Below are 21965 nucleotides of genomic sequence, written 5' to 3'. Positions count from 1 at the left end.
TTCAAATTAACCAAATAATGCATTTTTGGAAGGGAAAAATAGATGAGAAAACTAACCGCAGGAGTAAGTGGCAGCGAACAATTGTGACAATCGGGAGAGGTACGAGTGTGCATGTTAAATGGGCTCTGCTTTGATATCTCCGGGTCTCGTTTTGTGATACGTGTAGATATGTGTCATTAACGAGTTTCTCGAGCAGTAGGTGCGTTCGCAAATGACACATCTGAACTCTTCTTGCTTCTCCTCGTGCTTATCGGCGATATGTCGTTTGAGACTAGCCTTCGAACATAACACCTTACTGCAAAGTAGGCAGAAAAACTGTTTCTTGATCATGCTCGCAGACGAACCTGCAAAACGCAAAGAAAACAAAAATAGTACAAAAGGGCCTGCTGCAAGCGAGATTGTCAAAAATCAAGGAATCGAGCACCTGCCGCCTCCCTTGCCTCACGGCTCAAAATGCGGAAAAGTAAAAGGGCGGGAGGGGCAGGTGGGGGCGAATCAAATATCATCAAAAACTTTTATAGTCTCCTCTCTAGAAATCCAGAAAAACTTGGGCAGTGCGTGCAGTCAAAATCTGAAGTGGATTTTCATGCTGGTTGGGCTGTTAACCAAAATCCGAGGCCAAATCCATGCGTTCAAACCACATTATTACAGGTAAAAAAAAAACTATAATCACTTAGGTTATTGGAGTAAAAGGAATGAAAAAGTCAAAACAGATTGGATTTTTCCGGTTTAATTGCTCCAGACGATCGTTGAGCAACATTTTGTAAATTTCGTCAACACAACATCATCACAACAAAATTGTCTCGTTCTTTTGGAAGTCACCGATTTTCGTCTCACGAAGAATGCGCAATGTGTGTGAGTTCACTAAACTCGCTAATCATTATGCAAACAAACAAAAGTATTCATCCTCTATATCCCGCGTTCTTGCCAAGCAGGAAAATACGTGTTCATCCAGTTCAGCTCTCTCAAGAAAGTCACAAACTTAATTTTTACCGCAAGGCGGAACAAAAGAAAAAACAGTCGACACGTAACACTGGTCAAGTTTGAAAGTAAGCAAGCAGAATTGTTCAGCATGGAAAGTAAATGAGATTGCCTTAAAAAGTACACACAAAATACAGAAAAAGGTTTCCAACAGCATAATTAATAATTTAAGTAGCACTAAAATAAATCGGCGCGCGCGATCAAGCTCGTTTAACTTCCCAGAAAGCGCCGCCTTTGATTATATCTAGGGTCGTGTATTTTGGACAGGCGCGCTCTTGCGAAATCAACTATTAGCCATTGGGTTTATTTTACAACAATTCAATGCTATATAGCTCAATATTTAGAACCGCAATTTGTAATGATTTTTAAGAGGTTCTGATTTCTGCTAGATGGAAGAATCGCGGCCAAAATGCACAACCCTAATTACACCCTAACAGCTTTCACCCATTTTTATCGATTTTGTGTCATACAACATCACTAGCCAATTCAGTCTCTGATTTTTGACATGTTCCTTTCGCGTTTGGTGCAGCAAATCTGAATCGTTCAATTTTTAATACTGCTCAAGAGACGAAGTTTTGCATTTCCGTTTGTCAGATCTGCGGAATTTTGGCAATTAAGTTAACAAAACACAAACGTGGCTGAGTCTGAGCTGTATGTACAAAATATTTTGATTAGCAGAGTAAACAATTAGCAGTTGACTTGAAAAAGATGAACAGCAGATTCAAAACTTAAAAGTATAGACAGTACAAATAATATTAAAAAAGAGTCGTTTGTTCTCTCTTCGATTTTAGCAGACACAGCTTTAGCAATCTTGATTTCTCTCATGACTATAATCATCAAAATACAGTCTCAAAAATTAATAATCATCAAAGTTTCCTCCTCGACTGTTAGTTTGTTTCTCCCTTTCCGTTCCATCTTGCTTATTTCTTACTTAGTAGTGTAATAGTTTTACGTAAACTAATTATGCGCATTACATGCAGTATTTGATAATGTTGAACATCTTGTGTTTAAATTCTCTGCTAGACACTTTCTTCTTTATACACAATACATCGATATTTTGCTCCTAGTAAACATTTCAATTTTTCGCATCACCTTTCTCATGACTTGCTTTTTTTGCAAATTTTATCACAAAATTTCGTATCAAATCGAGGAATATTCACGTAGACTTTCCGTGATTGTTTTCAACAATACAGTATCCACTCCAGGGCATTCCAGCCAAAGCCTGCGTGGGAATGACTGACCTAAAATGCATTTCATTTCACTTTTGGAAATTTTTCTTTCTGCCTTCTGCCTGTTTCAGTTGAATTGTCTATGTTTCACAAAAGGGCAGGTAATTAATTTATGATTCAATCTGTCTGTGGAGCATTTTTGCCTTCCTATACACTGAAAATAGTTGCTATAGTGTAGTTTACATGCATTTTGCCTATTTAACTGAGTATATATGTGTTCTTTTCATTTTCCTCTCTGCATCTTTAATACAAACACTGAAGTTTGAGCTCTATGAGCGTCACAATAACTAATATATTGTTTTTTTGCTGGTTGGGTACAATTTTTAAGTGTTTGTTTCACTCTATCAGGTATAAGGCACTTAAACATCTGTTTTCAATGTTGCCCTGCACGATTAGTGCGTGCAAGTGTGGTTACACATATAGCAAGTGTGGTTGCGCGAAACCTCCGATTCGCGTTGTTTGATTGTTTCAAAACTTTCTGGGCTTTTTAGCATACCATTGTAGTGGAATGTATCAATAAAAACACATGGCTTGAGAATCGGGTCGATTGACTATTGATCTGAGTTTGCAACTGAGTGGGAATGTGAGCAAAAGGAGTTCAGCCCGTGAAATCGAGGATTCAGTTCTTAAATAAATGTTCAACCAGTCTGCAAAATGCCACCCATTAAACAAATTGAATGCTGAATTAAAAACGACTATACACTCAAGTTAAAAGTCTGCATCCCCAAATTGTCAAAGGGAGATCCAGAGCAAACCGGGAACGTGCATTCTGATTACTGAAACCGACTGCTCTTCTCAAGCCTGGTGAATATTAAAACCATTACAACGAATCATGGCGCCGCGTTAGGCAACCTGCTGGACAGGAACACAAATGAGTTGCGCAGCTCGAATTTCAAAGCCCAGGCTGCTTGCAGGTAACAACTTAAGAGCTGAAATACCCGCGGCGGTAAAACTTTTAGTTGGACTAACACATCTTTTGATTTTCATCGGGAAAATAACGAGATCAAAATTTAATTTTACTTTTAAGGATAACATATTTTGTTCCTACGTGGGTACGTTCAAAAGATAGCAGCTCGGCTGAATTGAAATCACTTTTGAACGTTTGGCAATGAAAAACAAACTCAAACAAGAAACAAGTTGCGAGTTCCAACCCAGCCTTGAAGCAACAGTTTGAAGTCCCGTACAATGAGCAACCCTGACCAAATACTCATTTCTCCTCGGACATTAGTGTAAAAAAGAATGACGACAAACTTAATGGAGCAGAGGCGATGGGGTTGCAGATGTGGTGGCGGTGGCATATCTCTTAAGAGGCGGAGAAGTCGGAGGCGGCGGTGGCAACGGGGGCCGGCTCCCGCTTCCACTGGGGGCTGGTCTGCGCGGGGGCGAATTCGTTGCTGGAGGCGAGCGTGCGGCGCTGCAGGGCGCGATGGTAAATACTTTTGTGGTTTCGCAGGCTGTTGAGGGTGCTGTACACCTTGTTGCAAATGTTGCACACCGGCGGCTTGACCGGTTTCGCGTGCACGTTCTGAATGTGGCGGCGCAGCCTCTGGGGCGAAGTCAGATTCTTCCCGCACGGTTCGCATCGATAACCAAGCCCTCTCATGGGTAGCACAAAACCTGCATGACAGACGGCTCAAATTAGGGACCATGTTAAGAGAGATAGATGGTGTGGGGCGAAAAAATACCGCGATAACGTTTTGGAAAACAACCACCGATCGGGCTGTGTCCTTTGATTTTTTTATTTTATAATTTATTTGATTCAGGTTCAGCAGCAGGAAATCATATGTGGAAAAATGGAAGCCAAAGGAACAGAAATTAATGAAAATAAAAATGCATGGTCCCTAAACTAAAGCCGTCTACCACTTTTGAGGATTTTTGTTTTTTTTTAATATATATGTGCCGTGTGATTTTCTGATTTTGATTTTTTCATTTTCTCCTCCAATTGATCCGATTGTCTTCTATGGTTGATGTGTCCGAATTTTGAATCCTGATGTTCTTATTTCAGTTTTGTATAAATGACAAAGTCCAATGGTTAAATAGCATCAAATTGTGGAGAAATATAGGAGAAGAGATGAATTTGCCTCAGATGTATGATCATATATCAATCAAAAATCATGCTCCTACTCAGTCCAACCGAGGAAAGAGAAAATAATAATATCTATAATTAAAATAATGAGAGAGCCAAATAATAGTAATTATAGATAAAAAATAGTGCACACACAGACTGAAACAGAAATGCATGGTCTCTAACATCTACTCACAAGTTACTCGACTCATATGTATGATTATATAATAAAATTTACACACTTGGGAAAGAATAATAGTAAAATTCAGTAGTGTTTTGACGCCTGCTATCTGCTGCCGTGTCAAAACGGACTGGCTGCCAAGGATCTCATGCATTTTTCTCGTCAGCAATTTTGAGCACGGTGGGCTCCAAGCGAGTTTGCTTCACTTTCAATTTGGAGCCGCACCCTGGCGTGGTGTGAGAGATTTTTCAACGAAATAACTTAAAACTTAAAAGTGAAAATTCGGGAGAGGAGAATATAAAATTGGAGAGAGAAAGATTAAGAGTGGGACTTACCTGGTGATAGACCAAGCTCCGGTAAGCTCTGGTTTAGTCCCGCTGCGTTTGCAAGACCTGTGGGCCAAAATTATGCTCAGACTAACCATCTAAAATCTGCAAATCACTATAGAAAATTAAATCTTGATTTCTGATTTCATCTCAGATTTCTCAAAAATGCATAAGTTTTTTTCAATATGATGTAATGATAGAATAAAATCTTTAGAAAAACCTTTCAAATCTAATCTACAACTCTTGAATAATATTTAAAGAAATCGCAAACATTTTTCCTTGCTATTAAATATTCAGTTTGAATTTTCTTTGTGGTTGCTTGGGGTAAGTCACGAATAAATAAATCAGAGACTGTGCAATTTTAAGATTTTGTTGGAAGCCAACTCACTTGAAAGGCTGGCAGCTTCTGAAAGAGCTTGTCTACTAACAGGTAGGTTGAAGTTGAACGGTTGTCCGGGGCTGGAGGCTGAAAATAACGAGTGCAACTTTTCCTGCATGTTGAAGTGTCCCGGTGGTCCCCCTTGCGTGCTGCCGTCGGTCTCTGCTTGGTCGGAGGCGACCGACGAAGGCGCCTTGCCCTCCATTGAGTCATCATTATCTACCTGCAAAGTGTACCGATATACGTGTGTCAAATTCGTGTTCCTCGCGCTGACTAAAACCAAAACTCACATCAATATTGGGCCCGACAGCTTCGCAGAGCTCCTGCTTGGCCAGCATGTCATTCTTGGGCGATTTCCTATCCAAATCTGGGGTGTGTTGGTGGTTGTTCTCATGCATCTCGGGCCCACCACGCCGAGATTTGGGAGAAAAATCCTCCGGGCTGGTTTGCTGACATTGGAAAAATAACGAGAGTTAATAAAGTTCTGGGAAAATTTTCGTAACTCATAATAGCTACTACTTTTTTAATTGCGGAAAGTTCAGGAAACAGAATGAAATGGAAGTTGAAATTGTCCATTAAATATCATTTGCATGTCCGATTGCCATGATTGTGGACGCGTCAAAAGGCGGCTATAGTAAAATAATGAACAATTGCGGGCAGCATGAACAATGCAGGATATGCGGGTGAAACGTGGAATTTAAAAATGAAAAAATGACCCTCAACGATAAGAATAGTAGCATAAAAGATATACATTTAGTTTTACACGAGTCCGAGTTTTTATGTCGACAAATTTCATATAATGAGTTTTTTCTCCACGCAATTACAGTGTGCATGGCAAAGGAAAGTTTCAAGTAATTAGTGCCATATGATTGTGCGTTGTAATCAAAATACGGCATGTAGATAGCGGTGTGTGGCGGCCTACCTGACTAGCTGCAGCAGCGGCGGCCACGACGGCAGCCTGCTGGAGCATGGTGGCTGCGGCGGCGGCGGCCACCACACTGCTGTTGTGCGAGGCCTCGTCGTTGTTAAGCTTGGCCCTCTTGCTCAGCATGGAGAGATCATATTCGCCGCCGAGGCCGGCCTGCTCCGAGTCCCTGCGGATGGGCGGCGGCCGCCTGAGCAGCGCCGCGGCCGCTCCGTTGCCGTTGGCCGCCAGGGCCGAGCCGACCGGGCTGGCCGTGATCGGCGACGGGAAGCGCGTGTCCTCCAGCTTCTCGGGGTAGGCTAGGTTGCGTGGGGCGGTGATACCGGCCCCCGCCACCCCCAGCTCGTCGCGCTCCTCGGCCTGCTGCGTCAGGCCGCTCACCCTGAGCACCTCGGCCGTCTTCAGGAACGAGGTGAGGCTGCGCTGGTGCACGTTCACCTCGCCGTGGTAGATGAACTCGACGAGCGCGTGCAGGTCGGCGAACGCCACGTCCTGCAGCACGATCACAGGGTGTGCACATGGGGTACTCTGTCAACAGAAAACCGGACAAGTTAGCAACCGCAAAATTAAATGCAAATAAATATTGTGGGGTGGATGGAAAAAAAATCACCATTTTAGTGATATTGAAACATGAAAAAAATTATATAAATTTGGCTCAACTGTTTGTTCTCAATAAATATAATTAAACTTTTTATTGAGTGACCCCCGAGCAATAGCTTTTTTATCTCACCAGTAATTCGATAATTTTGATCGACAAGAAATAAGAATTAAATTATTCCGTTTTTTATTTTGTGGTGATATATTTAGTTTGTTGATGTGGGTTAGGCCCCATTATAACGTTTTAGCTGGTTTTTGGCCAATGCAATAGCAAAATACTTAATGCAGAAAATATATCGCAAAAGTTTTGTGCGAAAATAAAGAGAATTGATTACATAATTGATATACTATTTGTTACACCAATTTGACTAATTGCCCAAATGTATCAAAGGCCAAAGCTAAAACATCTGAAATAAGACTCCGGAAACAAAACAAATTTAATAAAATATACTTCATTCACAGAATACATTGTTTGTATTCCATATTTTTTTTGCGGATCAAAGTAAAGGAGAGTCAGAAAGCTGGTTTAAAATTATGCCTAAGTTTGTATGTTATTTAACTGTCTCGCACACATTATACACCAATGACCACACGTAAGAGGAAAAGTGATCATATAAAGACAAAAAATCTCAAGTAAATTACTACGTAGATGTTTACTTTCATTAATTAAATATTTGTTATGAAATTTTGTAAAAAGCCTACCTTGAGCAGTTCTCTGAAGTAAGGGCTGCACGCGGAAAGCACAACCCTGTGTGCCTTGAGGCTTTTGCCCTCGCAAGCAAGGGTCACATCCACGAAGTCCTCGTCATCCCTCAGATTCTCGAACGCGGAAGTGATTGAGCTCTGGTAATTATTCCAGCGGAGGCAGAAGTGCTGCGTGTCCACCATCTTACCGCCTACGCACCCCCTGCGAACAAACAAGAAAATTCTGTTTAAAATTGTACACATCTGAAGTGCTGATTCTGTTTAGTCGAATCGAGAAAAAAGAAATAAAAATATAACTGAATTTACGTACAAAGTACTACCCCAGGCGTACAGGCTCTTTTGCCAGAGAGCAGGTTTAATATTTCGCTGGGTATATCCGTGCGAAATGATATTCAAGTTCGCTGAATGCTAAGTTTTGTGTGGAAAACGCCGGAAGTACAGTGACTACTCCTCTTTGCCATGCAATTAGGAACTGGTGTTGCTTGCTGACTGGAGAAATTGTATTGTGGGCGAGACATTTATCAGCGAAATGTCTAAAGTGCGATATATCGTGTGCGAGTAAGAAGGAGTAAAAGTTGCTGCCTAATTGGCTTCCGTTTGATACAGGAATGCAACGCGTGCAGCGTGACTTGGACCTTATTTAACTTGAAATTTATTTGCTGATAGAGTGCGTCCCAAGGTGCGGGTTGAAAAGTCCTTGGGGAATATTCCAAAAATTAATTAAAACTTGATTTAATTTTGTCCGGCAGGATGACGATTTGATTGCGTTGCATGCAATATAAAAGTTTACAAAATTTGCTTGCCATATTTATGCTTACAACTTGTAACATTTAAAACATTACTAGAACAGTGGAGCTTTGTTGTGGTTAACTGTAATTCTAAAATCAGAAAATATGAAATCATATTTTATTTTTATTTTAATTGCTTTCATCTTATCACATCAAATAATCGCTCTGACGTATATTAATATTTAATTGCACTGAATTTCTTTATAAGTACTAAAATTTTAGGTAGTATTTATACTACCCATATCTGTATTATGAATCATAAAATTGTAAGAAATTCTTTATCAAATTCATAGACCCAACGATAGCCAAACTGTTTAATTTAATGTTGTTCTAATATGTTCACTAAATTTATAAATTTCAAATGAAGCAAATAGAAGGTTGCCACAAAATTGGTTTTATTCTACACCGTAACACCCAAGTGTAAAAGAGCCCGCAACCCTATCTGCTAAATATATTTTAAGCAGATAAAAAGCACAGCATGTCTGCTTTTGAATAATTAAAAAGCCATGACGCTTCGCCTTGATTTGCGAATTCCGCTTGAAGGCCATTTTTCGAGCGTGTCTGCGTAATAAAAAAGTGAGTACAGAGAGTGGCAGCTAGCCGTGTTAGAAAAGTATTACGCCTGCTATGTGCCCGGTGTCGTTTGATGATTTTCGCCGCGGGCACACATATTTGCGCACCGACCAACCAGCCTATCGATTATCTAAAAAAGTTTTGCGCTGCCCGACCTTTGCACAACACACACGGTATATTTGAATGCTTTTCGAATTTACAAGCGCACGAGGAATATATCAGATAATAGAAAAAGCAAGCGAATTTATGCGTCACAGTCGTAAAATTCCCTAACGAGTAAAAAGAGCAGAATATTGTTGCCTGCAGGATAAAAACACTGTTAGCTAGCTGTGCTTTGGCCGTCGCACAATATAAATGCAAAACGGCGATACGATCTTGGCCACGATCGTTTTCGACTTGAATAGAGCCTCTTTGGTCTAGCAAAACCTGCTGTACAGCCAGTGTGTACTTACACAATTTGCGCCGCCCCCCGCCTAAAGCCTTTTTCTAATCTGGCAACGCGGCCTTCAAAACGACCAACAATTTGATTAGGACACAGCACACATATGTACTCACTGCCATCTCGCCAAACCGACAGCTATTATTCTTACGGTTAAACGAAATTGCGACTGGAAATCCCCACATCGTGTTTCTATTGCTGGTCGATAAAATAGTAACAGTTCAAACAAACCAGCAAGAATACCCAAGACGCAACACAAGCTACTCAGAAAAATTTCTATATGGTAATCCAAAATTTATTCCCACGACAATTTAAAATTTATAGCCAATTTTGACTACGAACTTACAAATCATTTTGACCATAGGAGCCGCAAAGGAAATCCTGTGCCCGATTATTAGGTTTAATTGCGACTGTATCCTCGGTGCAGCCGAAAATAAATGTGCTGAAACGGTATATTTTCACTCCGCCTGAAGTTTTCAAACGAGTTCAGTCATCGAGTGAGTCTGCAGTTTAACCTTGCAGCGTGGCGCGGAAAGAGAAGAAAAAAATAAGCTCATGCTGCTGTTGGTGAATAATAAAAAGTAACGGCTAAATTTGAGAGTAACCCAGAGTGGAAATTATAAATTTTGCAGCAGGAGGCAAACCGGCTCCATTCTTTCTTTTTTTCCTGTCGCAGTTGCAAAACGGAAAACTTTGATGGACTGAACAATGATAATCCATACACGTGCCTCGTGGTGTTTAATACACTGCTTTTGGCGTCGCCGACGTTTGGCATTAGCTGCGCGAAAAATAGAGTCAAGGTGCAGCGATTCGCGAAGCAGGTGAAAGTAGTTTGCCTACTGCTGAACACTCGGGACCGTTTTTGTTCACCAGTTCAAGTACGAAAGGGAAGGATAGGATATAAGTAATAAATGACACTTTCAAATATTATACTCATCAATTCGAGAAACCAAAAATTATTATTTATAAACTTGATCCTGTGAAACATGGTTGAATCAAATTTTTCAAACACCTAATTAATCGAGCACTTCCAGATAAAAATAAATCTTTCAATTTGACAGAAAATCGAGCATTGCTTTGCACTCAATACGGATTCTGAGTGCATTGTCGAGTAAAACTAACGTTCTTTTCGGCGCAAAGAAAGCAATGGTGGATTATTCTACAGGCATGTGTGAGCATATGTGCTTTTTTAATGTTTTATTTTCTCTTTACACTCAGCGAGTCGCAAACCTCTTCCGGACTGAAATCTCGTCGGTGCAGATAGCCGAGCAGCCAGACTGACTGACGGGCGCTTGCTAGCTTCAAAAAGTAGAGAGTATCGTGTAATAAAAATCGCGCGGCGCCGAGAGAACCAACTGTGTACTTACATGGGTGCCGCCGGGCAGCCGACGAGCACTTTTTTGCTAGATAAAATACTCAACAACCGTTTGGAAGTTCAACAAGACGGCTTTCCGTTTCTGTGGATGGAAGAAGGGATAGAGAAGGTGCAGCCTGCAAATCTGGCCTTGGAATGTGCGACTGTCTTGATTTATATTGCGAGAAGAGGAGAAATCAACTCAATCGAGTTGCATGAAATATCTTAACAGGAATTATTATGTTTAAAATCAGCTATGCCAAATTAAAAAACATTGATTTTTTACGTTAATTTGATCTGTAATTGAAACATCAAATTTTTCATAAGAGGAAGATTTATTTTAATTTTCATAATTTCAACGGCCTCTAGTTGCCCTCCCGTGCATCGTTCGGGGTGAGGAATGGGACTTTTACAATTAAGTAATTTAAATTAAAGAATCATTAGAACCATTATTTTAATTTAACATTTGAAATGTCAGATTATTTCTATCATCAAATAAATACAATTAGCTCTTTGAAAAAAGGTGATCTTTAGATTCAGTCAATAAAAAGCGACAAATTTACGATTTTAATTAATTTGCAAAATTAATGATATCTGGTAAATAACTTGATTTAAAATTAGCATTACAACAACTGTTTTCCTGAAATATATTGATAAGCAAAACACTCGAACACTAAATCGACATTATAAGCATGTCTAAAAGTTAGTTTCAGAGTCTCTGTCTTCAACCCTTGTGCACACTCCACTTTTACGATCATAAGGACTGTAATTTAACTTTTAGATTTGATTACATATGCTGCGTGATTCGAAGGGCTTCGAGTACATGTCGTCGTGTATAAAAATTGTGCGTGAGCCGATTTACAAAAATTGCGCTCCACTCGTGCGAGGGGGAGAGAACAGCGGCTCGTATGTAGGCAACCCGCACTGCAAATGTGCTCGACAAAAAGCCTATCATGACCGCATCTAGGGAGCTCTAGTCGAAACAGCGGCAAGAGGGTGCAGGCACATGCACACACACTGCTGCTGCTCCTGCGTGTGCCGTATTCGTGAGTTTTTCGCTCGCTCTCATTTGAAAAATCAATTTCAAGCCGGCGGTAAGCGACGGTAAAGGGTTACTTTCTCATTTCAAGACGACTGAGCAAATGGCAGCTCAAAAAGATATCGTAGCATGCAGGTGAATTCGATTACCTGTACTTCATTTGCGGTTTGGAACAGTTGCAACTGATTTTTGTAGAATTAAATTTGGAAAGAGATTAATTAAACTGCAAAATGATAATTTGAAAAATGCTTGTTAAGTAGCAAGGAAATAAGAAATAATATCATTTTATTTAAGTATAACTACATATTTGATGCCCCATACATCCAAGCAAGTGTGTCACAGACTTCCTAATTTTTAAAATTTACGCTCTCGACAAAAAATATTAATTGAAAGTTTAAAAGGCTAATATCGTGATTAAAAATGAACACTTGAATCTTTACTCTCACATAAAAAATGTCATGAACCAGAAAATCTTTTCTTTTTACAATCCCGCATGATGTTTACACCGACATCAAAATATGAATGGAACATCGAAATATCAGCTCTCGATATATATTTAGAACTTTTTAGTCTTTCCTTATAATTAAAGAATAAAAAGCTGGGATTTTCCCCCGAATATCCAGATCCCGACGAGAGGGTAAGGAGGATCTTCCGATTTCTGCCAGTGCCAAGATTGGCTCGAGGCAGTCTCGAGTGGCGTCCAAAGTTTGAAATTTCGCAACGTGTGTCTCGCTCACACGGCCAGCAGGCTAGCAAATACGCAAAAGCGGAGAGTGAGTGGATGCGAGTGTGTGTGTGTGTGTGTGCGCCAAATAAACGCGAGGGTCAAGAACGGGTCATCTGCTCCGAAGGCGCCGGCTGGATAAGAGCCGCGCGCTCTCGTCGTCGAGAAGACACAGCGAGAAACGAAGGCACAACAGACACACATGCGAGGGCCGAAATGCGGGTAAAATGTAAGGCGGAAAGCGTACCTGCTTGAGCGAAAAAGATGCGGCGGCTCGCTGCACGGTTTGAGCCGCGTCGTCGTTGCACCACTCGGCGGCTCTGATCGGTGCCGAAATCAAAAGCAGCAGCACCGCACACACTAAACGAAAAACTGTACACCGCTCGGCGAAAAAAAGCATACTACTAGCAGCGGAGCAGTATTATAAAAGTTTATCATCAACATTTTATGGGACATCTTTCGGAATAAATAGGCACTAAGCATACTTTTTGCGTGTGCCTGCCGAGTGTGTGTGCATGCATGGGAACGGTAATATAAAAAGAGGGGTTGTAGAGATATTAAAAAAACTGTACAGAAGTCCAATCACAAGTAACGTTAAAATTCTCTAAAATTTTCAACCCCTTACCCCTACTCATCGGGGGTGTATAAAAACTACATCACTTGTTATACTACCCGGTGGCCCGGTGGGGGTAGCGTTTGCAACGAGTCGCTCGGTTGGTGCCCTCCGCCGCGAGGGAGGCGCGTGGGCCAATCGCTGTTTTGGCGCGAACCAGCCTCAATGAGGCTGCTGTTTGAATTCGCCCATTTAGGGGTGCGGCGGCGGGAAGGAGGAAAAAGTGTGCGCGGCGCGCGTATAATTATTCCGCACATAAAACTACACCGGGCGAGCGAATCTACTCTCCTCCCTTTTCCGAACGAAAGTAAAATTATGTACTAGAAGAAGGAGGCAGCGCGAGCGAGTGTGCGCATTTTCTCTCTCTTGCCAGCTCACTCGCTTGCTCGCTCTCCCGCCGCTCTAATATGGAAACTTCGATATAAAACGAGTGCGTCATATTGGATTTTTCTACCACCCACTCGCCCCCGCTACTACTTGCCTCCGAATTCATCCCCATCCCTATTTACTGATGTATTGCAGCCCCTCCCGCGCCACGCGTCTATTATACTTCAGCCAGCCACCCCTCACGGCACCCACCCCTCAACCCCATCGAATTCCTTCGCATCTATTGTGCTGCTGCTGCTGCTGTAAACTCGAGAGAGATGCTCGCCAAATTGAACATATTGTGACAAAAATCGCTGATGAATTATTCATTAGGCGCTAATTAATCAGGAAATGATGATTTTTTCCCAATTCACGCCAGCGAATTATCATCATTTTATTTATTTTTCATTATTTTTTTTTGCGTCCACTGAGCTGCTGCGGTTGTCGAGGCAATTAGCGCGCCACCGTTTTGAATACTTAATTGTAATTATCAGACAGAATTCATTGCACACTCGAGCGCGATTATAAATATTTGATCGCGCATAATGGCATGCGAAATGAGCCAAAAAGTGCTACTGCCACTTTTTTAACGCTCGTTTTCAACAAATAATTTTTACCGAAATGAAACACACAACAAATAATACGCTAGTATCGCATTTCAAACGGGATGCCGCTCTGCCGCAGCCAGCCGAGTATCGACTTAATTAGGGATATTGTTCCAAACACTTTCAAAAAACTTTCAGAGAAAAAGCAGAAGTACAATAAGTGCTAACTGTTTTAAAAAATAATTACAAACTGATCCGTTCCATTGAAGTAATCCAAAATAATTTCTTCAATAAACTGCGCGACTTTCATTTCTAAATATCACTTTTATTTTTAGTAAAAGTTTGTCAATATTTTGCAAATTAATACTACACTCGCTGAGTTTCAATGCATCAAATTGCTACACGACTGTCCACGCATAGCGATGACTAATTTCCCCAAAACCATGAAGACCCAGTATTGCAGCAGAACGGGGTGGAATTTTTTTCACCCTCCCCACGTCCGCGGTGCTCTGCCAGGCAGTTCGTATATAACTATGTGCCGCGTGTACACACTCACTACTCTCGATGTCATTGATTTTTCCGCGGTGCCAGAGAGATAAAAGAATCATTACTCTCTCTCTCTCTCTCTCTCTCTCTCTCTCTCTCTCTCTCTCTCTCTCTCTCTCTCTCTCTCTCTCTCTCTCTCTCTCTCTCTCTCTCTCTCTCTCTCTCTCTCTCTCTCTCTCTCTCTCTCTCTCTCCTCTCTTTTCCATTTTAAACTCTGGTTTTGACGCTGGCTGCTAGCTACGCTTTTGTACCAGTTACGATCGCAATTTGATCCGATGGAATCCCTCTCTCCGCTGCTCTAAATTTTTATTCGAGTTGCTCTCGTAAAAAAAGTAAAGAAAAACAGCTCTGTGGACCTTGCTTCGGAAATCAATTTTTATGCAATGGCTTATGGTGCTGTTTTGAGAGCACTTGCTGACCTGATAAGAGGGCAACTTGGACTCTCGTTTCTCCTCAAACTCCAAATCAATTGATTACTGTACAGTATGTTTAAAATATAATATTATAAATCGTGACATGTTCTAATACCATTACTCCCCAGTTCAAGAAAATATATTGTGATTGGTCAAAAATTGACAATTATATGGAAATTTATTGAAAAAACTTGCTAGCTTTATATAGCTTCTACGGCGAGAAAAATTTAAGCATGCGTTTAAATTTTTGTAAATATGTTGGTGATTTTTCACTGCGATAAATGAGCTGAGCCCAAACCAATATAATGTTCACTTTAAAATGTTTTAGCCGTGTGTGCTCATCAGAAATACAGAATTGCTTAAAATTCATGATTCAAGTAGACTTTGAACCGATAATAGAGGCGCAAACCGTGCTAGATTAAATTTTGTTGCAGAGGTCGTTGGGGGGATTCGACTGCTCTAATTGCACAAGTCCAAAGTGCATACCTAATCGCCGGAAAGCCCGAGCACACATTGGAACTGAAACGGATTTAAATTCTTACATTAAAATTTCAAATTCTTTGCGATAGCCCCAATAGGCAGCGCTGTGCCACCGCAGTCGAACCAAGATAAGCGAACACGCAAGTAAAAAGTGGCAGCGGAGGAGAGCACCAACAAAATTTAAGCTTTGCCGCGCTGATTACAATTTATCTCCCTCTCGGTACTTTTATCGACAATAATTACTTACGCTCACTAAGGCTAGAACGCCTCATAGATAAGATACAGATGCCCGCTTGCGTGTCAAAACATGTGAGACGATTCGCAGCCATTGGCCGCGAGCAGAACAGAAATAAAATCGATGCTCGCGAAATTGATCCGTGCTGAATACTTTTGCACGCTGAGAAGAGAGCTCTCGTTTGGCAATTTCACAATTCAATTATTTTCGGATATTGACGGCGCCTATCAATAAAACATGTCGATCGCGGCTGCACCAGACGACTATTTCCACATCACGCAACTTTGAGGTTAATTTGAATAGCCGAGCCAACTGAGGCATCAAGTAATTTGTATATTCAATAACACGTTGCGGGCCGATTGTGTGGCGTGTAATGCTGTAATTTATGGTTTGCTTCTTCATAGACCATGTCGATGATTGTTTTATGATGATCTGCCGCTGCACATAGTTTGATTATGGCCGCCGCCGTGCTAATTCCACCGACACGAGGTCCAGAGCACAATAATCCCCCTTCGATTGCTGTGTGCTCGTCGCACACTCGGATTCATTTCCAGCGCGTGGTTTTTGCGAATTCACGTCTTGCCAATCGATAACCAATCGCCTGCTTCTTTTAGCACGCTGGCCAAATACGGATGCCATTTTTTTCGACAGGCGAATTGCAAATAGTTGGCGAGTAATCCTGATTGGCCTGCCATACTAATCCCCGAACCTCAATAGGGTGTAAATGAGAATTAGCTAGCTGCACATGATGGCAATTTAAATCTTTGTAGAGGAGTTAACCCGCATGACGATTTATGGATTTATTTCCTATGTTTGTTGCCGATAAAATCAATGACAATAAAACAAAAATGGCTTCGTGGTCTGTGGGTCGATTTTATAAAATTGAAAAATTAAATAAACAAAATTGGTCTCAATTGCTATGTGGCATTATTCGTTACAAAGAGAAAAATTCATTTTTTAAATTCACTCAACATATAATATACATATAACAAAATCAAACTGCGAAGTAAAAATGGTCAATGGCTGACCTAGCAAGCTCTGCATCAACGCACAAAATAAAAAATGTTTTAGCGCAAACATAAAATCATTGTTTTTCAACCTATGAACCTTATTTCTAATGTGTTTTTTCCAGAAATCACGCAACTAATAATTTTCAAATTTAAAGCTGCCCAATTAATCGAATTGAATAAGTACTACTCCAACTGTCATGAATTAAACACTTGATCGATCTCATTCGTGTTTCAAAGGAAATTTCCAGATTTCGAAGGCTATTTTTGTCCATCTACCACGCTTTGACAGCAATTTCACAGGCTTTGGTGGGGAACAAACTCGTTTGTTGAGCGAGTTTCAGTGATCTCGCTGGTAATGCATTATATTAATCATTGTAGAGCGCGGACCAAGCGGAGCAATAATCTGATTTCATGATAATTAGCCGTTTAAATTGGCAAATAAAATTTTTATCCCCTCGCATCGGTGGCCGTCCGGCGTAATCTGGCACATTTTTGCATTATCCGCGAGTGTTTGCGCGGGGATAATTTCATCCCCAGTCCGCGTGCTGCTCGCCGAACGCGCGCTGCACACACAAACGCGAATAAAATTTCACGTACACAGCAGCACACAATTTTAAATGAATAATTGAAGTAATTAATGAAAGCATTCAAAAGCTCTAGGTTTTAATATTGCAGCGCTGGCTTGCTGAGCGAACGCGCGCGCGGGGATGATGATGTAACCAAATTAAAATGCTGCCCCCGCCGCGAGGGTAGGCTACCCGCGCTTCGCGGATGCTGCGCGCACAGAACTTTTAAAAACACGCACACACATCCAGTATTATTTACCATGTATAGATTTTTGCATATAGCTAGGCAACCGAGCAGCGCTGCAGAGAGAGAGGAGAGAACAAAATCGACGAGTGCGCGCGTTTTGTAGAGAAAAGTCACCGTGCGCTCGCCTAGCTCTCATTTCGAAATCAATTTCCTCTTGCTCGTGAATCTCACGAGAGAGAATAAAGTTTTTTGATTAAAGGAAACTCCATTGGTACATAATCAAATTCTAGAGGGTCGTCAACTCGTCACAATTGTTACTTGACAGAGAGCTCGCTGGTCGGCTAAACTCGGTTCTTTACTGAAACCATTTTCTCTTGAATATTTTGATTAAGATATCGAAAAAAGGCTTTTGACGGAAAAGAACACGGAGTTGGATACCATGTGTATTTCCTTGTTTTCTTTTTTATTTAATTTGTGGCATTCAATTGAAATGTTCTTAATTTGTTTGAATAAAGGCTGATGCACTCAGTAGAGTATGATGATTACAGTGGAAATGATGTACAGATAGATGAACTGTAATTTAACTAAAACAGCTTTTATCCATTTAAACCGAAAGAGTAAAATCTGCACGATTTTCAAAATGTTTACCAAAAATAATAGTTGGAATTCAACTGTTCCGAAGCACCTCTGTTTATTCAAATTAATAATCTGTCTAAGATCAAAGAATTATATCAAATAATTATTTTTTAAATTGAGACAATTGTGATCACCTGGGGTCTTTAAATTTACTCTCGGTGTATGAATTCAATAAATGTTCAAGTTAAATTTTTCCTGGAAAAATTGAGGTTCCTTTTTATTGAATTTCACACTTACTGTGTGCAATTTTCCAGGATTTACAGCCAATGATAAGGTGATGTAATGCATTTTGAAAGCAATCCGGTTTCTAAATCCTAGCTTAAAGAGGAAACTTGGCCCCCTTTCTCTGAGTGCAGCACAAATTAAAAGCGGGCGAAACAATGTAAAATCCACCCCTGGCGCCCGGAATGGAGCAGAGAAAGCGAACATTTCGCAGCGCGAGCCCCGAGCTGGGAGCTAGAAGCTGTAACAAAATCGGTAGTTAGGCGAACCTCCCCTGCGAGAGCAGTATCACAGAAAGATATAAAATTATAGATCCGCGCGCCGATGCAAATGAATGAGGGAGAGAAAAACGCGTGCGCGATGAAATTTAAAATTCCGTGTGCCGCTTTTATCGAGCAGAGCCGAGAGAATAAGAGCGAGCGAACCCGGTCGTCGGCCATGATTATTATACACACACATAATAGTAGTGCCGTGCCCCAGCAGCAGCAGCAGTTCGTTTCCTCGTAATAAAGTTGGCATCCCCGGTGCTCTCTCTATCTCTCTTTCTCTCTCGCGGATACATATTTATATAGGTGCGGAGGCTGTGCCGCGGGTTGCCTAGTCGCAAAAATGAGCCCGAGCAGGCGCTGCCGCCGCGAATAAAAAGCAAGGGTGAAAATCTATCCCGCGCACCCCTCTCTTTTCCCACTAATTAGATATTTTCCAACGCGCCCCGCTCACGCAGCCTCCTTGGCTGGAACTTTTTGCCTAGCAGAGACAGCTCCCCCTGCTGCCGTGGCTGCAACCCCTTTTTTCGCTTTTTTGGCCCCCGCCGCCTGCTTAATTCCGCCGCCGACATCCACTCTGCACACACACAACCCTTTATTATTATTCCCCGCTTCTTTCCCGCCGAGTTTGCTGCGAGTGAAGAGAGAGAGAGAGAGAGATAGAGAGAGAGAGAGAGAGAGAGAGAGAGAGAGAACGAGAGATGGTAAAGTAAAAAAAACTAGGCCCGCTCTCTGCTCGGCTCTTATATTCGAAACGCGAGGGGAGGAAAAGAGACCTTTTCCATTTAGGTAAACAGTTGCTAAAAATCAATACAGCACCAGCGAATATAAATACTGTACCCCTCTTGTTTAAAAAGCATCTCTCTCTCTCTCTCTCTCTCTCTCTCTCTCTCTCTCTCTCTCTCTCTCTCTCTCTCTCTCTTCGAGCAAGCGTATAGACACTCTCATCTGCTTAATGCAGTGCATTTCTCATCTGCTTCCTCCTCCGCGGGCGCGTGTGCAGGTACAAATGAGCCCGTGTCAACTCTGTGTTCGCTTGTGCAAAAGACCCAGCCCATTTGCATCGATACACAGATGCAATTTGCTGCACTTTCTGCCCAGCGCGTTGCATACTTACAAAAGCTGCAGGCGGAATGCAGTATGCACTTTTTTCGATTTGGAATGAAGCGCATCTGAAAGGGAATATCATGGCACATCTAACTGAATGCTTTTTTTAGTGAAAGACGTTTATTTTCCCATCATGTGAAAGCGCGGTGTTTTGATAAGATTGCTGATCATTGTCAGTAGATTCTAAATATGTTAATCAGAACAAAATTGAAAGAAACAAACGCTTAGTAATAATTTAAATAGGGAATTTTCATTAGAGAATTGGTTGCATTCATCACAATTCTAATAAACTACTGCGCACAATTTTACCAATTGCAACATTCAAAGCGCTAGATTTTTTATAGAATGAAAAAGAGAGAGTTTGTATTGCTGTAGTTACCTGATGAGGGGAATGAAGTTTATCTGGTATACGTTGATGACATTTCAAAACTATCGCTTGTAAGGCAGACACATAAACTTTAATTTTATTTATTTACCTTTCTTTCGAGGAAAGCAAAAACACGAATATTCCCATTTTTCTGGAAAATGTCAACGTTTTTCGCGCAGTCATCAAAGAACGTTTTCAAGTAAAACGACAATCGGCCCAGCCCAACAATCAATCGCTAAAATCCACTACAAACGCCTTCAAAAAACGATTTGTCCTCCTTTTTAAATGCGTCTGAAAGAAAATGGCAGCATTTGTGTTCACGCACGCAAAATCCAAATCGACAACCTGAAAATATACAACCGGTAGCGGCAGCTAGGCCTGCCAGTTGCATACTTTCCATCGTCTGTAGAGTGGTTGGTGAACTGCAAACTTCGAGTCCAATGCGAAAAGTGAAGCAGAGAAGAGGGTGGCAGTTGACCGCGCGAGAAGAAGACGTGCCGCCACGCCGGCGGACTATGGGAATTTGGGCCGACAATGCACGCAGCCACCTGTTGGCCCTCGCATCCACACCACGTCAGGGTGAATGCTGCTGCTGCTGCGATTAAGGTGTGCGAGAGCGTGTGTGCCGGCGCCGACGGACCGAGAGAGAACGAATATCACGCCATATATTTAAAAGCAAGCTCTTTTTCAAATCCGTGACCTTCCCCAGTGGACCGCTTGTTACGTCGCGGCGCCTCCGGACTGTCTCTGTGCGCCCAGCCGGTGGCCTCGTGTGCGTCGCAAAACCGAGACTTGAACTCGCTTTTCTCCAAAGCGGAAGCGGACGAAGGAAACATACGAGAAGAGCACTTCTAATGTTTTTTCTGTAAAAATTCTCGGATCGAACATTCCAGACCCGCATAGAGCTAGGAGGAAACGCGAGCGTTCGTTTTAAGCTGTCTAATTTTCCTTGTTGAATTTTGACACTCACGTCACCGGATGGTTAAGTCTACAATACTATTATTTGTATTGAAATGGAGGTTGAATATCAAAACAAAATAATTTTTCCTTTGAAGCAATGGTCTGTCGGTTCTAAATTTTAAACGAAATCTTTGTTTTGAAGTTGCAAAGTTGAAAAGAATACAGTGTGCACGTGTTTTCGTGATCGATTTTGCAAGCAGCCTTGCGAAAATGGAGCGGTTCGCAGTAGAAAGTAAGCTGGGTAATTGTTTTTTTAGAGAGAGAGAGACGCACTCGCGAAACGCAGCCGCCGTCTACGTGCCGTCTGTCTGAGTTAACCACAATTCGAACAAGTGCAGTTTCCGGTGGCGGGCAAACAGTCGAGTCGGCGCGGAAAATCGAGAAAAGAAGCATACCTGTAAGGGGATGGGGTGCAGCTGAGGAAATTCACCCTGGCGCGTGAAAGGGCGGCTCGGAGAAGTCGCACAGTCGTGGTCGGCCGGTGGCAGTGCTTGGCGTTCGCGAGCTTGTGTGTAGCGGCGGACGTCTCGAGGCCCGACTAGTCCATAGTACAAGCGAGGCAAGACTCGCCGGCTGAGCGGGCGGACGAATAATGAAAAAAGGGCGGCGGAGCACGGGGGGCCGCACTTGTTGATTTCGCTCAGCTTGCGGATGAGAAAGAAACAACTACGATCTAGAAGCGGGCAGGCGAATGACAAAAATGTCGCCTGCCTGCCAGCCAGCCGCGCCGAGAACAATTTCCCCGCAACTAGATTACGACTCACACAACTTTTAGGTTTCTTTGCATTGCCGGCATTGCCATATATTTCGCTGCAAAAGAAGCTAGCAGTCGGGTTATTGCCGAGAGAGGAGGCAGCAGGCGCTCGGTGGCGGGGCTGGAAATTGGTCGGCCGCTAAAAATCAACTTTGCAAGTGTAGAGAGAGAGAGAGAGCGCGCGCGAGAGAGAGAGAGAGAATATCTATCGCATGTTCACTCACTGAACCTTTTTTACGTTTTTTACACACACTCTCTTTGCCTCCCACTCCGCGCCGCGGTCCGCGCTCCCTCCCGGTCGCCGCCGCCGCCACCGCCAGTCCCCACTAGTTAGCCTACAATATAGCCCCCTCCTGATATCACTTAGCCGCCCCAAGGTTCGCTAAA

General features: G+C 42.1%; 1 protein-coding gene across 4 annotated transcripts in view; it reads right to left on the bottom strand.

The window, feature by feature from the left end:
- The window catches only part of LOC135938754 (broad-complex core protein isoforms 1/2/3/4/5-like), a 29089-nt gene extending 7336 nt beyond the window's left edge, over positions 1–21753 (bottom strand). The window contains exons 1-7 of one of the 4 annotated variants that reach the window (XR_010574691.1): positions 21220–21748; positions 7386–7590; positions 6084–6614; positions 5452–5610; positions 5171–5384; positions 4792–4848; positions 57–344 (exon numbers count right to left, since the gene is read on the bottom strand). Coding sequence is in view for 3 of the 4 variants with exons in the window: in XM_065482666.1 (XP_065338738.1) it covers positions 3514–3827; positions 4792–4848; positions 5171–5384; positions 5452–5610; positions 6084–6614; positions 7386–7571 (1461 nt within the window). In the remaining variant the exon portion in view is untranslated. Of the gene's footprint in view, positions 1–56; positions 345–710; positions 3828–4791; positions 4849–5170; positions 5385–5451; positions 5611–6083; positions 6615–7385; positions 7591–12552; positions 12666–21219 lie in introns of those variants that run through there. The other 3 variants (XM_065482665.1, XM_065482666.1, XM_065482664.1) reach the window with 3 other exon arrangements.
- Between the last annotated feature and the right edge of the window lie 212 nt (positions 21754–21965).

This window comes from Cloeon dipterum, chromosome 3 (assembly GCF_949628265.1).
Source record: "Cloeon dipterum chromosome 3, ieCloDipt1.1, whole genome shotgun sequence".
In the NCBI taxonomy this organism is placed as follows: Eukaryota; Metazoa; Arthropoda; class Insecta; order Ephemeroptera; family Baetidae; genus Cloeon; species Cloeon dipterum.
The sequence above is the reverse complement of the archived record's forward strand: the minus strand, read 5'-3'. Positions and strand labels throughout refer to the sequence as shown.